At 50.5% G+C, this 16,292-nt stretch overlaps 1 protein-coding gene across 3 annotated transcripts in view; it reads left to right on the forward strand.

The window, feature by feature from the left end:
* The first annotated feature begins 9,495 nt into the window (after nt 1–9,495).
* The window catches only part of LOC139234044 (ADAMTS-like protein 5), a 60,094-nt gene continuing 53,297 nt past the window's right edge, over nt 9,496–16,292 (forward strand). For 2 of the 3 annotated variants that reach the window (XM_070864910.1, XM_070864912.1), the window contains exon 1: nt 11,023–11,580. In XM_070864910.1, coding sequence (XP_070721011.1) covers nt 11,561–11,580 — 20 coding nt within the window. In that variant the 5' untranslated portion in view covers nt 11,023–11,560. Of the gene's footprint in view, nt 9,553–11,022; nt 11,581–16,292 lie in introns of those variants that run through there. The other variant, XM_070864911.1, reaches the window with a different exon arrangement.

Here is a 16,292-nt window from a genome sequence, read left to right on the forward strand (position 1 = left end):
TGATGAGGCGAGAGTTCGACTGGTTCCTCGGGCTCCCCAAGGTAAGCACAGGAAGAGAGTGGAGGTTTACAGAAAGGGGCTGTTTGCTGATGGTGAATTATCCCAGTATCCAGGGACCCTCCTCCGCAAAGTGTGTGCCTGTCACATTGTGGGCTCACTCAAATAGCTCACATTTTATATCAACAGCAATAAATGATCAGATAATAAAGTATTATTAATAAGAGGAGAGTTTATTTACGCAGTCAGTTGTTGTGATCTGGAACGCACTGCCTGAAAGGGCGGTGAAAGCAGATGCAATAGTAACTTTAGAAAGGGAACTGGATAAATACTTGAAGGGGAAAAATTGCAGAGCTGCGGGGGGAATAGGACCAATTGGATCGCTCTTTCAAAGAGCCAGCACAGGCACGATGGGCCGAATGGCCTCCTATGAAGTTGCAGCGGTTACAGACAGCATTGCGTCAGCTGTGGCTCAGTGGGTAGCTCTCTCACCTCTGAGTCAGAAGGTTGTGGGTTCAAGCCCCACTCCAGAGACTTGAGAACTAGGCTGGCACTGCTAGTGTGATGCTGAGGAAGTGCAGCACTGTCGGAGGTGCCATCTTTCAGATGTGACTTTAAACCATCTGCTCTCTCAATTGGATATAAATGATCCCATGGACACTATTTCGAAGAGCAGGGGAGTTATCCCCGGTGTCCTGGCCAATATTTATCCCTCAATCAACATAAACAAAAAAAACAGATTATCTGGTCATTATCACATTGCTGTTTGTGGGAGTTTGCTGTGCGCAAATTGACTGCCGCGTTTCCCACATTACAACAATGACTGCACTCAAAGTACTTCATTGGCTGTAAAGCGCTTTGAGGCATCCAGTGGTCATGAAAGATGCTATATAAATCCAAGTCTTTCTTTTGCTTTGAGATTCTGTGGAGTTTGTTGTTACAAGTCTCTGTGTCCCAGTGGCCACCCTTAGTTCAGTCACAGGGCAGTGAGTATCTATAATCTGGGCCTTGGCTTCGCATCAAGTGGCAGACCATTAAAATCAATCATTTCAAGCTTCATTTTATGACTGCTTTTTATTTAATTGGAAAATAAAACCTCCTTTGAAGATTAAGTGAAGTAATTTGTTGTGGCACTAATTTAGTTTCCAGCCACGCTCTCCTCGTGGTGAGTGGGGGCTTCGGCCTACTTTACGGGCCCTGTCGATGATTGTATTCATCCTGTCACTGCCTCTGGGTCCCGCCAGGCCGCAGCTCCCATCCCGCTCCTTGCCGCTACACCCATCTACATCCCTCTATACCCCACTGTGCCTCCTCTGTATCCCATTGTACCCCCCTGTATCTCTCTATACCCCACTGAACCCCCCGTACCCCTCTGTATACCCCTGTACCCCTCGGTATCCCCCTTTACCTCCCTGTATCCCTCTGTATCCCACTGAACCCACAAACTGATTCACTCCTAACTAAGAACACTCCTCGTGCTGCTCTGTGCTCGGGGTGGACCTGAACCTCCAGGTTCCAAGCCACCGTCTGTACTGAGTCGGCAGATCTCCACCAGTGGGGCACATGGGCTTCCGCATCCACAGGCCAGAAAGTTGGCCTGGCCTGGGCCCACTCACAAGTACAGCCCACAGCCTGAGCCCAATCTCCAGTGCTGCCAGAGGAATATTTCTGGAGCTCACTGATGGCTCAGGTTATTTTCTTGTCAGATTTTACAACAACTTGTATCTTTATAGTGCCTTTATTGTAGTAAAACGTCCCAAGGCGCTTCATAGGAGCGTAAATCAGACTAAGTTTCACACTGAGCCACATAAGGAGATATTGGAACAGGTGACCAAACATTTGGTCAAAGAGGTAGGTTTTGAGGAGCCTCTTAAAAGAGGAAAGAGAGGCAGAGATGTTCAGAGAGGGAGTGCCAGAGCTTGGGGCCCAGGCAGCTGAAGGCACAGCCACCGATGGAGGAGCGATGGAAATTGGGCCAGAATTAGAGTGCAGATTTCTCAGAGGGTTGTGGAGCTGGAGGAGATTACAGAGATAGGGAGGAATTGAAAACAAACATGAGAATTTTTTAATTGACTCCCGGTCCAGCACCGCCTCAATGTAAGTCAAGCGAGCACAGGGTTGATGGGTGAACGGGATTGCTATGTTAATTATAAATTATATAAATGCACAGATCATCAATATTGAAGCACAGATGGAGTTTGAACCATTTCAATGAACAAGCTCCACAATTCTCCCTCAGTTTGGGGCAGTGCCAAGTAGGGAGGAATGTGCTGGTCTGAGATAACCGCCCGAGACAGCTTTCCCGTAAATTAAACCTCTTCGTTCAGTGCGTGTGTGGGCTGCAGATTATACTTCACACATCCTCTGACTGACAGCTGCCCTTACTGTCTATCGGGAGGACCCCCTCTACTGTTAGGTCAGGTTGAAGGGGGCTAATCTGATCAAATTAACACAAAAGTCAAAGTCTCTGTGAAATGGGGGGAGCTTTACTCTGTATCTAACCCCGTGCTGTACCTGTCCTGAGAGTGTTTGATGGGACAGTATAGAGGAAGCTTTACTCTGTATCTAACCTCATGCTGTACCTGCCCTGGGAGTGTTTGATGGGACAGTATAGAGGGAGCTTTACTCTGTATCTAACCTCATGCTGTACCTGCCCTGGGAGTGTTTGATGGGACAGTGTAGAGGGAGCTTTACTCTGTATCTAATCCCGTGCTGTACCTGCCCTGGGAGTGTTTGATGGGACAGTGTAGAGGGAGCTTTACTCTGTATCTAACCCCGTGCTGTACCTGCCCTGGGAGTGTTTGATGGGACAGTGTAGAGGGAGCTTTACTCTGTATCTAACCCCGTGCTGTACCTGCCCTAAGAGTGTTTGATGGGACCTGATTCTCAGTTGGAGTGTCCATGTGCTGGGCTGAGCGGCTATAATTGGCTGCTGTTATTTTTAGTTGGATGGGGTATCGCAGTAAAGTCTCTGACTGACTGAGAGAGGCACTAATTCTCCTCAAATGCCTCGGCTTCCAAGGGAACGGTGACGAATTACCTTTGTTCCCACTTTCCTCCCCAAGGGTGTTGGTTCCACAGGGAGCCTCCAGCACCTCACCCAACGGGACATTCATCTATAGGATGAGTGATGCCAAGCCCTGGGGGTCATGGGCTGACTGTGTCTCCCAGACTGTGACCCACCTTGCTGAGATCAGCTCACTCTGCACAGAGCGGGGAGGGAACCAGAACCTTCTGTGTGACTCAGTACCGCACGGTTCAATGCACTCACTTCTTCAGCCACCGGGGGAGCTGCTGTTTTCTTCAGAACTGAAGTTAACACAAATTGAAAGAAAATTAAAATTCGACTTCAACAAATCAAATTCTGATCGAGCTGAAAATTCTAAATTCGGTCAGCAAGGCGGGTGAAAGTGAGCTCCATGTTTTGGAGTGGTTGTAGCATTTAAAGGGAGGCTGGAGAGGAATGGAGGGATACAAGGTAGGATGGGAGGAGGCGCAAGTGGAGCATCAATGCTGGAATGGACCAGTTGGGCTGTATTTCTGTGTCAATAACCATCCATCAGAACCCTCGAGAGGAGCTGACCTAACACATTAACCTGTGGGGATTCTTCTGTACAATCTGGTTCAATTTCAGATTTCGCTGCACTCGTTATCTCTCCTCGTTTCAAAAGCGTCCCACCGTAAGAGTCCACGTCACAGGGAGTTGAAGAATTCTCTTCCCCCCCCCCCACCCTGCAATTTTGTACGTGCCCTAGTGAACGTGTCTCCCGTGCAAGTTTGATGTTGGTTTAACCCGGTTAGTGTCAGTGTCAGAGGATGGCGGACTGGGATGAAATGTTCTAATTCCTCTTCTTTCGTATGGTAGCAGCAAATCAGACGTCAATATCCAAGTCGGATATCCAGGCCAAAGCTTCCGGTGTAACAGCATGGATATCTTGTAGGCTGCCTTCGAATTCCGTCTGAGAGCAGTGCTCGATGATGTGCTCCAGGGTCTGATTAGGAGCTCCACAGTCACATGATGGGGAGGCTTTAATCTGCCACCTATGGAGAAGGTGGCAGCATCGACCGTGACCGGTTCTGAGGCGGTTGATGGTTGCCCACTGCTTGCGAGGAAGGTTTGATCCTTCAGGATCAAACTGTGGGCTCCTCTGTAAGGAATCCATTCCGTATGTCGCAGTTCATCCAAGCATTTCACCATCGGTCATCGAGGCTGAGGGGAGATCGCTGAAGGGCTTCAGCGACAGTCGAAAAAGGCATTTTAGATTTGAGACGGGTTGGTGGTAGGTTCGAGATGGCCTGGATCAGCATGTTTTTGCTGGTGTAGCGGTTGTATTCCCGGCGTAGGTGGTGGTTGGGGGGCGGGGGGGGGGTGGCGATCACAAGGTTCTAATGTGGTGCTAAACACACAGCCCATCTGGTGGGTGGCGATTCCCAACGAAGGTCAGTAACTCTAGCCAGTGCCTGCTCCCTGTCTTGGAGTAAAGTGTCTAAAGGAGCCGATGTGCGGGAGCCCAAGGAGGTCGCCGGGATCTGCTGAGGGCCGTTAAAGTTAACGAGCTATTTAATAGGGCATGAAGGTCATCTGTTTATTAAAGAAAACAAGTCGAGGGAGAAGATACCAATCTCCGAGCGCTCGCGAGCAGAAAATTGCACCAATTTCATTGCCATCAACAACTTGTATTTATATAGCACCTTTGACGTAGTAAAACGTCCCAAGGTGCTTCACAGAAGTGATTATCAAAGAAAATTTGACACCAAGCCACAAAAGGAGAAATTAGGGCAGGTGACCAAAAGCTTGGTCAAAGAGGTCGGTTTTAAGGAACGTCTTAAAGGGAGAGGCAGAGAGGTTTAGGGACGGAGTTCCAGAGCTTAGGGCCTAGGCAACAGAAGGCACGGCCACCGATGCTGGAGTGATTATAATCAGGGATGCGCAAGAGGGCAGGATTAGAGGAGCGCAGCGATCTCAGAGGATTGTGGGGCTGAAGGAGGTTACAGAGATAGGGAGGGGCGAGGCCATGGAGGGATTTGAGAATTTTTAAATTGAGGTGTTGCCGGACTGGGAGCCAATGTAGCATGGGGTGATGGGTGAACGGGATTTAGTGCAAGTTAGGATACAGGCAGCAGAGTTCTGGATAAGCTGAAGTTTATGAGAGAAAGAGAGAGAGAGAGGGGGAACCAGGGCTTAAACCCATAAGATCTGAAGAGGAGAGAGGAAAAACAAATCATCTGAAATGTCTAAACTCAGAATAACTTCCTGCCTGATTTAAAGTCTCCTTTGGCTGTGAACTGCTTTGGGACGTCCTGTGATCGTGAAAGGCACTACAGAAATGCAAGTCTTTCTTTCCTGCAGCAGGCTGGAGCTGGTGCCAGGCTGGGAGTGTCCCCCTGGACAAGCCCCATCTCACCCCGGTGATAGTCAATGATCAATGTCGCTAATAGACGCGGGGACTGCGTCAGGCAACACTCGGGTACACTCCCCGCTGAATGCTGCTCCTGGTCCTGAACCAGCGACCCGAGAGTAACGGGGCGGAGGTTCAAACTAGAAGGGTGTCTCCCGGGGTCTACACCAGCTCACACACACCTTCTCCTGATGGTGCTGACTCTCACTGGCTCTGCTGGCAATCAACGCTAGGCGATTCATTCTCGCTCCGACCCGGGGAGCGGGCGGAAACCCACTGCCTCCCCGCCACTGCTGCCCTGGGTTAGATAAGCAAGGACTTGCATTTCCATAGAGCCTTTCACAACCTCAGGACGTTCCAAAGCGCTTTACAGCTAATAAAGTACTTTTTTGAAATAAAGACAGAAAATGGTGGAAATACTTAACAGGTCGGGCAGCATCTGTGGAGAGAGAAAGAGAGTTGACGTTTCAGGTTGAAGACCCTTCGTCAGAACTTTTTTGAAGTGTAGTCACTGTTGTAATGTAGGAAACACCGCAGCCATTCTGCGCAGAGGAAGATCCCACAAACAGTAATGAGATAAATGACCATATAATTTGTTTTTTTCGGTGCTGTTGGTTGAGGGATAAATATTGGCCCCAGCACTAAGATAATTCAACACAAACCAGGGTTGCATCCTGAGACTTTCCTGGTCTGTGCGACTCCATCCTACCTTCACCCATTCTGCCATCGGAGGGAGCTAGCGAGCCAATGTTTGGCGTTACCATGTTGGATCTCGGAGAGCGTCCTGTCCTTGAGTCCAGGCGAAGCTGTCACAGGTCAGTGGGATGTTCCGTGAATACTGGCAATTGTAGTCCTGTACATGCTGTGGCTCAGTGGGTAGCACACTCGCCTCTGGGTCTGAAGGTTGTGGATTTAAGTCCCACGCCAGGACTTGAGCACATAAATCTAGGCTGACACTCCGGTGCAGTGCTGAGGGAGCGCCGCATTGTCGGAGGTGCCGCCTTTCGGATGAGACATTAAACCGAGGTCCCGTCTGCTCTCTCAGCTGGAAGTAAAAGATCCCACGGCACTACTTCAAAGAAGAGCAGGGGAGTTCTCCCCGGTGTCCTGGGGCAAATATTTATCCCTCAATCAGCATCACTAAAACAGATTATCACATTGCTGTGTGTGGGAGTTTGCTGTGCGCAAATTGGCTGCTGTGTTTCCCACATTACAACAGTGACTACACTCCAAAAAAGTACTTCTTTGGCTGTAAAGCGCTTTGGGAAGTCCTGTGGTCCTGAAAGGCACTATATAAATGCAAGTCTTTAAGTAAATGCAGCAGGTTGGTCAAGAATCATTCAATGGTTTACAGGAACAAGCTGCAGGTATAATGCGAAGCCCAGTCCATCATTGGCGATGTGTTCACTATTGTAGATTTAAGCAGAGGTGAGAAACGTGTGAGATTGTGCGTAACAGCACCTCCTGGTGTCGGAGTTGGTAAGTGCACCTCTCAGAGTGACATCGAGCTGCACTGACCTGGAAGGTTTTCACTCTACCCCTGGTTCATTATTAACTAATGCGGCCTCAATGGGCTGACAGGGCCTCATGGGAACAGGAGGCCATTCACCCCTCGAGCCTGTTCCTCCATTCAAAGAGATCATGGTTGGTCTGTATCTTAACTCCATCTACCTGCCTTGATTCCATAACCCTTAATACCCTTACCCAACAAAAATCTCAGTTTTGACATTTTCAATTGATCCCCGGCTTTTTGGGGGAGAGTTCCAGATTTCCTCTACCCTTTGTGTGAAGAAATGCTTCTTGACAACACGGCCTGGCTTTAATTTTTAAGATTATGCCCACTTGTTCTGGACTCCGCCCACCCCCCACCCCCACCAGAGGAAATAGTTTTTCTCTATCTACTCTATCAAATTCTATAATCATCTTGAACACCTCGATTTGATCACCCCTTCATCTTCTCAACTCGAGGGAACACAAGCTTGGTCTATGGAACCTGTCCTCGTAATTTAACCCTTTTCGCCCAGTATCTGGTGAATCTGCGCTGATCCCCCTCCGAGGCTGATATATTCCACCTCAGGTTTACTGTCCCATCTAAAGGAGGCTACAATTGTCCAGGTCCCTGAATTAAGGAGGGGTTGGGGGAAGTTAACCGGGGCCCCCACCCTAGAATGCGATCCTGTGCATGTGTGTGTGGACATTGGGCGAGGGAGGGATCAACTGGAGCTGTGATGAAGTCTGCAATCAAATAGCTGCCTGACTTGTTGTTCATCATGTGAAAGTGGGCCCATTGTACGAGGAACCAGAGGTTATCCGTGGAATTGTATCCCAGGAGGGGTCAGTGCCTGGAGAAAAATCATAGAAATGTACAGCACGGAAGGAGGCCAAATTGAAATCTGAAAGAATTACTGTAGCCCACTGGAAAAAATGTAAAATTCAAATATCGAGTGTATTTTCGGAGCAGGATGCCCAGTACAGTAACATTTTGATGTTGAATGGAGTCACATTAAATGGGTTTATATCCAGTCAAGGCCCTGCTGCTCTCATACGTTGCTAATGGTGCCATTAATGTCTCTCTGTTTTAATGCACTGGTTACAGTAACCACAACAATTCACCGAGACTCTAAACATTTACAACTTTAGGCTTGGGTCAGTTTGTGGGAAGACAGGTGAGGGGCCGAGATCCGCAGCACAGGACAACTCCTGGAGCAGGGAGGCTGATGGAGATCAGGCCGCGGTGATTAGACGCCAAGCCTGGGTTTTCAAAAAGCCATCGATTGTAGGGCACAGGGGAGGCGAGGAGCGCTCTCACTCAACAGAATGCCTTGCCTTTAGTTAGCACTTTGTCAGAAACAGCCCAAAGTGTTTCACATCAAGTGAATTAATTTGAAGCACAGTCACTGCTTTAGACAAAATCAGAGCCAACTTTTCATAAGGTTCCACAAACTGGAGTGATGTGATCAATTAATCTGGTTGTGATGTTGAGGGATAAATATTACCCCCAGGACACCGGGGAGAACTCCCCTGCTCTTCCTCGAAATAGTGCCGTGGGATCTCTTACATTCACTTGGAGCAGACAAGGGCCTCAGTTTAAGGTCTCATCCGAAAGACAGTGCAGTACTGCCCCTCTGACAGTATGGCACTCCCTCAGTACTGCCCCTCCGACAGTGCAGAGCTTTTCAGTACTGCCCCTCTGACAGTGTGGCACTCCCTCAGTACTGCCCCTCTGACAGTGCAGCGCTCCCTCAGTACTGCCCCTCCGACAGTGCAGAGCTTTTCAGTACTGCCCCCCTGACAGTGTGGCACTCCCTCAGTACTGCCCCTTTGACAGTGCAGCGCTCCCTCAGTACTGCCCCTCCGACAGTGGAGAGCTTTTCAGTACTGCCGCTCTGACAGTGTGGCACTCCCTCAGTACTGCCCCTCTGACAGTGCAGCGCTCCCTCAGTACTGCCCCTCCGACAGTGCAGAGCTTTTCAGTACTGCCCCCCTGACAGTGTGGCACTCCCTCAGTACTGCCCCTTTGACAGTGCAGCGCTCCCTCAGTACTGCCCCTCCGACAGTGGAGAGCTTTTCAGTACTGCCGCTCTGACAGTGTGGCACTCCCTCAGTACTGCCCCTCTGACAGTGCAGCGCTCCCTCAGTACTGCCCCTCTGACAGTGCAGTGGGATTTTAAAGGATATAGGGAGTGAGCAGGAGAGTGGGATTAGACTGGGTGGGATATTAAAAGGTATAGGAGTGTGTCTGTGTGTTGGAGAGAACAGGATCTGCCATACGTGTGATGCACACCCAGTCATCTCACCCACTGACACCGCCCAGCCTGACGCATGAGGAAGAGCCACTTTAAGTTGGGTGTCATTTCCTGCAAAACCATGTCTGCACCTTCCAGAGAGGGGAGAAAAATGAGTTGGGGTGGGCGGGAGATTAAATATTTAAAATGTTTTTATAAAACCTCTAGATCATGCTACATTCCCAGGATTGATCCAAAGAATGGCCATGTAGTTTAGAAAGAGCCATCAGCTGTTGTACACACCCAGCTATATAAATAACCACCTCCAGTGACTCAAATACCATTCTTTATTTTACTGCTATCTTTTAATACGACGGATGTTCTTGAGTAAAGGACATGGGCTGGGCTCAAACAGGGACTTATCGCACAGGGTGAGTGGGAGGTGATGAGTCACGCCTGTCACATTCCACTCTGGGCCAAGTATCCACTGCTGTTCCTTTGAAGAAGTTCTTTTGAGATAAATTCGAAAGCTGGTACCCTGCCAGGGAATCTTGTCATGGAATCATAGAAATTTACAGCACAGAAGGAGACCATTCGGCCCATCGTGTCCGCGCCTGCCAACAAAGCTATCCAGCCTAATTCCACTTTCCAGCTTTCGGTCCGTAGCCCTGTAGGTTACGACGCTTCAGGTGCACATCCAAGTACTTTTTAAATGCAATGAGGGTTTCTGCCTCTACCACCCTTTCAGGCAGTGAGTTCCAGACCCCCACCATCCTCCTTATTTCTCCTTAAATCCCCTCTAAACCTCCTACCAATAACTTTAAATCTATGTCCCCTGGTTGTTGGCCCCTCTGCTAAGGGAAATAGGTCCATCCTACCCACTCTGTCCTTCTGTGGCCAGGCTGTATTCACACCCTATCCAGACTAATCTTTTTCTAAGCTGCCATTACCATCTCAAGTCCGCCCATCATTCCTTTTGTCTCTCTAATCTCTCCTGTCTTCCCCACATCACAGACCTTCCCTTCTGTTCTTCCTTCCCCTCCCCCTTTCAGTGCCCCTTAAGAATCTGTTCATTTCGAACATTCTCCAGTTCTGACAAAGGGTCATCGACCTGAAACGTTAACTCTGTTTCTCTCTCCGCAGATGCTGCCTGACCCGCTGAGTATTGCCAGCATTTTATGTTTTTATTTCAGATTCCAGCATCCGCAGTATTTTGCTAATGTGTATGTGTGAGTGATCTGTTTCAATCCCCTTCCCTTAGTCGTGTGATATCAAACTGAGTGCTCTGAGGGTCTCGGCATGAAATGAGTTTTGCGCAATCTCAATTGCGGCTCCAGTGGGCACCAAACTGGCCCTAATTTGGCCTTGGATTGGAAAACTCACACCGGGAACTGACAGGGCACCCGGAATGTAAATGTCCCAAGTGCAAAGTGGCCAGTTTGCCTTTCACAGGGTCCCAAAGCACTTCCTGTTTTGCAGGCAATGTGCCCCCTTAATTCCCAGATATCTCACACTGCCCACAGAGATAGATGCTGGGGTCTGACTGAAGGGTTTATATCTCAGTGAGGCTACAGCCCGTCTCACAGACTTCAAACCAGAGTGAGAAATAGAGGTAACTAGGAGGAAACAGGCACACCAAGAGAATGAGAAACATGGGAAAACAGATAGAGAGAGAGAGACAGATAGATCGAGAGAGGGGAGAGAGAGAGGCCGGAGCTCGAAGCCTCACCGGATTGTGTGCAGAAGTTTTATGATTTATTTTGCCCAGATCATCTCGAACCTGAGAAAGGAGGTATGGGCGGAGCTTCGAATCTGATTCACCATCAGTCAGGAAGAGCACCGGTGAGAGGGAAGGAGAGTGAGTGAGGAGGAAGAGAGGGAGGGAAGGAGAGAAACAGAGGGAGAGGGAAGGAGAGAAAAGGTTTGCCATAGAGAACAGTTGACATCCACCAGGAGGGAGAGATTTCTATCATCTCTAAAACTCAGATAATGTGAAGATTTTGGGGGCAAAGTTTCTAAAAGCTGCCGCGCACAGGATGAACTGTTGGGATGTCTGTATGGCGGTTTCCCTGTCCTGGGTCTGTGTGTCTGTCCCAGGACGGGTGTTGATGTCCCGGGTGGTTTTGCACTAACTGCTCTCCATGTGTTTGTTGGTTGCAGACGGGGAAAGTGTGACCGCGGAACCAGCGCTTTCTGGAGTGAAAGACCAGAGCAGCGATATTTAGCCTGCTGCGGAACACGGGCTTGCTGGGCAAATACTGATTGATTACAATGCAAAGTGTGCCAGCATCGTGTGAGCGGCCAGCGCTGGGTCATCAGCGGGGATTTTGCAGTGACATTCCTGTTGTCAAGTTTGGGGTTTAACCCCTCTACCCCACACCCCGACTGACTGCCATCCACAGCCCAGGGAGAGAGGCTGGAGCTGGACACTGCGGGACCATGTCTCTCCCCAGACACAGGTACTGTCTGTGTGTGTGTCTCTGTCTCTGTGTGTGTGAGTGTCTCTGTCTGTCTACCTGGTTACCAGTGTGTGATCTTTAGATTTCTGCTTTCAGTGTGTGTCCCAGAACAGGGTGGCGAACAGCTGAGACTGAGATTTCTGACTGTAGAGAGGCAAAGTGCGGACATAAGGAGCTGCTGTATTATTATTGATCATCGCTTAAAATGTGTTTCTCCCCTTCTCACCTGGAATCTGCAGGGAAGAGCAGGTGTGTCAGTGTCTGGAAGAGAAATGTTTCAACCCCGGACTCTATCAGATGATGAGGGGGTTTGATGGACATGTGCTGACCCATCTCCTCCATGAACCCTTCTCTCCACTTACTGACTGCCCCGCGTCTGAGGCTGGGGTTATTCTGGCGGAATGGTTTGTGTTTTATTGACCTGCCATTTCCGGCTGGTTTTGTGCTGGGCTCTGATCCCACGTCCAGCTCACCACATACAGTCTGCAGAATCCCGGGGGAAACTGTCCTAGTCTGGGGGGAATTGCCCCAGTCTGTGTGTGTGTGGGGGGGGGGGGGGCAATTGCCCCAGTCTGTGTGTGTGTGTGTGTGTGGGGGGGGGGGGCAATTGCCCCAGTCTGTGTGTGTGTGTGTGGGGGGGGGGGGGGCAATTGCCCCAGTCTGTAGGGAGGGGGGGGAGTTGCCACAGTCTATAGGAGGGGGGGGGAAGGAATTGCCCCAGTCTGTGGGAGGGGGGAATTGCCCCAGTCTGTGCGTGTGGGGGGGAATTGCCCCAGTCTGTGCGTGTGGGGGGGAATTGCCCCAGTCTGTGTGTGTGTGTGGGGGGCAATTGCCCCAGTCTGTGGGGGGGGGGAATTGCCCCAGTCTGTGTGTGTGTGTGGGGGGCAATTGCCCCAGTCTGTGGGGGGGGGAATTGCCCCAGTCTGTGGGGGGGGAAGGAATTGCCCCAGTCTGTGGGGAGGGGGGGAATTGTCCCAGTCTGTGAGGGGGGAATTGCCCCAGTCTGTGTGTGTGTGGGGGAATTGCCCCAGTCTGTGGGGGTGGGGGGAATTGCCCCAGTCTGTGGGGGGGGGAGGAATTGCCCCAGTCTGTGGGGGTGGGGGGAATTGCCCCAGTCTGTGGGGGGGGAGGAATTGCCCCAGTCTGTGGGGAGGGGGGGAATTGTCCCAGTCTGTGGGGGGGGGAAGGAATTGCCCCAGTCTGTGGGGAGGGGGGAATTGTCCCAGTCTGTGAGGGGGGAATTGCCCCAGTCTGTGTGTGTGTGTGGCGGAGGGGGGAGGTGTTATTGCCCCAGTCTGTGGGTTGGGGGGGGGACTGTCCCAGTCTGTGGGGGGGGGGGGGACTGTCCCAGTCTGTGGGGTGGGGGATTGTCCCAGTCTGTGAGGGGGGAATTGCCCCAGTCTGTGCATGTGTGTGTGTGTGTGGGGGGGGGGGTTATTGCCCCAGTCTGTGGGGTGGGGGGGGGGACTGCCCCAGTCTGTGGGGTGGAGGATTGCCCCAGTCTGTGGGGTGGGGGGGGGGGTATTGCCCCAGTCTGTGGGGTGGGAGGAGGGGGACTGCCCCAGTCTGTGTGTGTGTGGGGGGGAATTGCCCCAGTCTGTGGGGAGGGGGATTGCCCCAGTCTGTGGGGTGGGGGAGGAGGGGACTGCCCCAGTTGTTGCCCTGATGTTGCCCTGTGCACTGTAACACAGAGATTCAATGCTAACCTCTCCCTAGCTCACACCAGCCCCTCCTCTGACAATTGCAGATGTTCAGTGACTTTTTGTTAAACTTTGAACCTCTCACACGGCACACTCCTAGATTTAGGCCAATAAAACTGAAGAGTTCAACAAGAAACAGCTCGTTTATTACAGCCTGCGATCCAACAGGAATAATCAAAGCAAAAGGAGCTTTTACAGCAGGGGGGTTGGAGCTTGCCGGGGGCTGATTCCAGCACTCGACTTCACCCAGTGCTGCAGGCACCAGTCTCGTGCAATCAGCAGGGTAGATCGGTGAAGCTGATTGGCTGCATTCATTCTCTCAGGTTTCCATCAATATGGACTGTACTCTGAAATTTTCCGTCTTCCCTCCTAAACTCCAACTATCTTGTCCCACACACTCTCCCCGTGACTCTTGGGCCTCTACTCATTGGAATTCAGAAGAATGAGAGGTGATCTTATCGAAATGTATAAGATTATGAGGGGGCTTGACAAGGTGGATGCAGAGAGGATGTTTCCACTGATGGGGAGACTAGAACTAGAGGGCATGATCTTAGAATAAGGGGCCGCCCATTTAAAACTGAGATGAGGAGAAATTTCTTCTCTCAGAAGGTTGTAAATCTGTGGAATTCGCTGCCTCAGAGAACTGTGGAAGCTGGGACATTAAATAAATTTAAGACAGAAATAGACAGTTTCTTAAACGATAAGGGGATAAGGGGTTATGGGGAGCGGACAGGGAAGTGGAGCTGAGTCCATGATCGGATCAGCCATGATCGTATTAAATGGCGGAGCAGGCTCGAGCAGCCGTATGGCAGACTCCTGCTCCTGTTTCTTATATTCTTATGACTCACTGTGCTTCATCAATGCTCGATGCTCTGTCTCCTACTCTACCTCATTATTTCCAGGATCTGAAAACTGTGGAACTTGATTTTGACAATATCCTGATTTAGTTTTGTTTTAAGCTTAGGTGGATCTGGGGCAACTCAGTGCCACCCCTATCAGTTCACGTTTTGTTAATTCACGAGATGTGAGCGTCGCTGGCAAGGCCGGCATTTATTGCCCATCCCTAAATGCCCCTTGAGAAGGTGGTGGTGAGCCGCCTTCTTGAACCGCTGCAGTCCGTGTGGTGAAGGTGCTCCCACAGTGCTGTTAGGGAGGGAGTTCCAGGATTGTGACCCCGCGACGACGAAGGAACGGCCAATATATTTCCAAGTCAGGATGGTGTGTGACTTGGAGGGGAACGTGGAGGTGGTGGTGTTCCCATGCACTTGCTGCCCTTGTCCTTCTAGGTGGTGGAGGTCACTGGTTTGGGAGGTGCTGCCGAAGAAGCCTTGGCGAGTTGCTGCAGTGCATCTTGTAGATGGTACACACTGCAGCCACGGTGCGCCGGTGGTGGAGGGAGTGAATGTTGAAGGTGGGGGATGGGGTGCCAATCAAGCGGGCTGCTTTGTCCTGGATGGTGTCGAGCTTCTCGAGTGTTGTTGGAGCTGCACTCAGCCAGGCAAGTGGAGAGTATTCCATCTTGACTTGTGCCTTGTAGATGGTGGAAAGGCTTTGGGGAGTCAGGAGGTGAGACACTCGCCACAGAATACCAGAATGACCTGAATTGGCCCCCTCGGCCTTCCCTTTCTCCCGGACACGATAGCGTTTTAAAACCCAGGCTTGACGTCACTGAATCACTATTTCTGATTTACGCTTCTCTCCTCCTTTCACCCTTGGTGCTGTCCTGCACTAGGAGTCTCATCCGTGGCTCAGTGAGTAGCACTCACGTCTCAGAGTCAGAAGGTTGCAGGTTCAAGTCCCACTCCAGAGACTTGAGCACAAAAATCTAGGCTGACACTCCTAGTGCAGTACTGAGGGAGTGCTGCACTGTTAGAGGGGCAGTACTGAGGGAGTGCTGCACTGTTGCAGAGACAGTATTGAGAGAGCGCTACGTTGTCGGAGGGACAGTACTGAGGGAGTGCTGTACTGTTGGAGAGGCAGTATTGATGGAGCGCTACGCTGTCGGAGGGGCAGTACTGTGGAAGTGCCGTCTTTTGGATGAGGCGTTAAACCGAGGCCCTGTCTGCGCCTCAGGTGGATGCAAAACATCCCATGGTACTTTTCGAAGAAGATCAGGGGAGTTATACTCAGTGTCCTGGCCAGTATTTATCCTTCAACTGTCAGCATTAAAAACAGATTATCTGGTCGTTATCACATTGCTGTTTGTGGGAGCTTGCTGTGCGTAAATTGGCTTAATCAGGCCAGGAATGATAGAAAAGTCTAATATAGTAGCATTGAGGAGGCTTAAGTGGGCTAGCATTTTGATAGTATACGTTCTGCAGTGAATGAGGAGCCTCGGGTGTGTGTGTGGCACCTGCTGTGTGCTGTGCTGGGTCCCTTTTACTCTCCACTGTTCAACACAGAGTGCGCCGGAGGTAGTGAGCCTGCGATGGTTAACCATTAACTCATTCTGCTGCCTTATCTCCCTCTTTCACACAATGTCAGTCGTTGTTTGGGTTGATTGGGAGCCTGTAGGCTTGATATAAGAACATAGGAGTAGGCCATTCGGCCCCTCAAGCCTGCTCTGCCATTCAATAAGATCATGTCTGATCATCGACCTCAACTCCACTTTCCTGCCCAATCCCCATATCCCTTGATTCCCCTAGATTCCAAAAATCTATCTGTCTTGGCCTTGAATATATTCAGAGACCCAGCATCTACAACCCTCTGGGGCAGAGAATTCCAAAGATTCACAACCCTCTGAGTGAAGAAATTCCTCCTCATCTCCGTCTTAAATGGTCGACCCCTTATTCTGAGACTGTGTCTCCTAGTTCCAGACACTCCAGCCAGAGGTAACAACCTCTCAGCATCTACCCTGTCAATCCCTGTCAGAATCTTGTACGTTTCAATGAGATCACCTCTTAGTTTTCTAAACTCCAGAGAGTATCGGCCCATTATACACAATCTCTCATCATAAGACAGCCCTCTCATCCCAGGAATCAATGTAGTGAACCTTCATTGCACCGCCTCCAA

Source organism: Pristiophorus japonicus, chromosome 21 (assembly GCF_044704955.1).
Source record: "Pristiophorus japonicus isolate sPriJap1 chromosome 21, sPriJap1.hap1, whole genome shotgun sequence".
Taxonomy (NCBI): Eukaryota; Metazoa; Chordata; class Chondrichthyes; family Pristiophoridae; genus Pristiophorus; species Pristiophorus japonicus.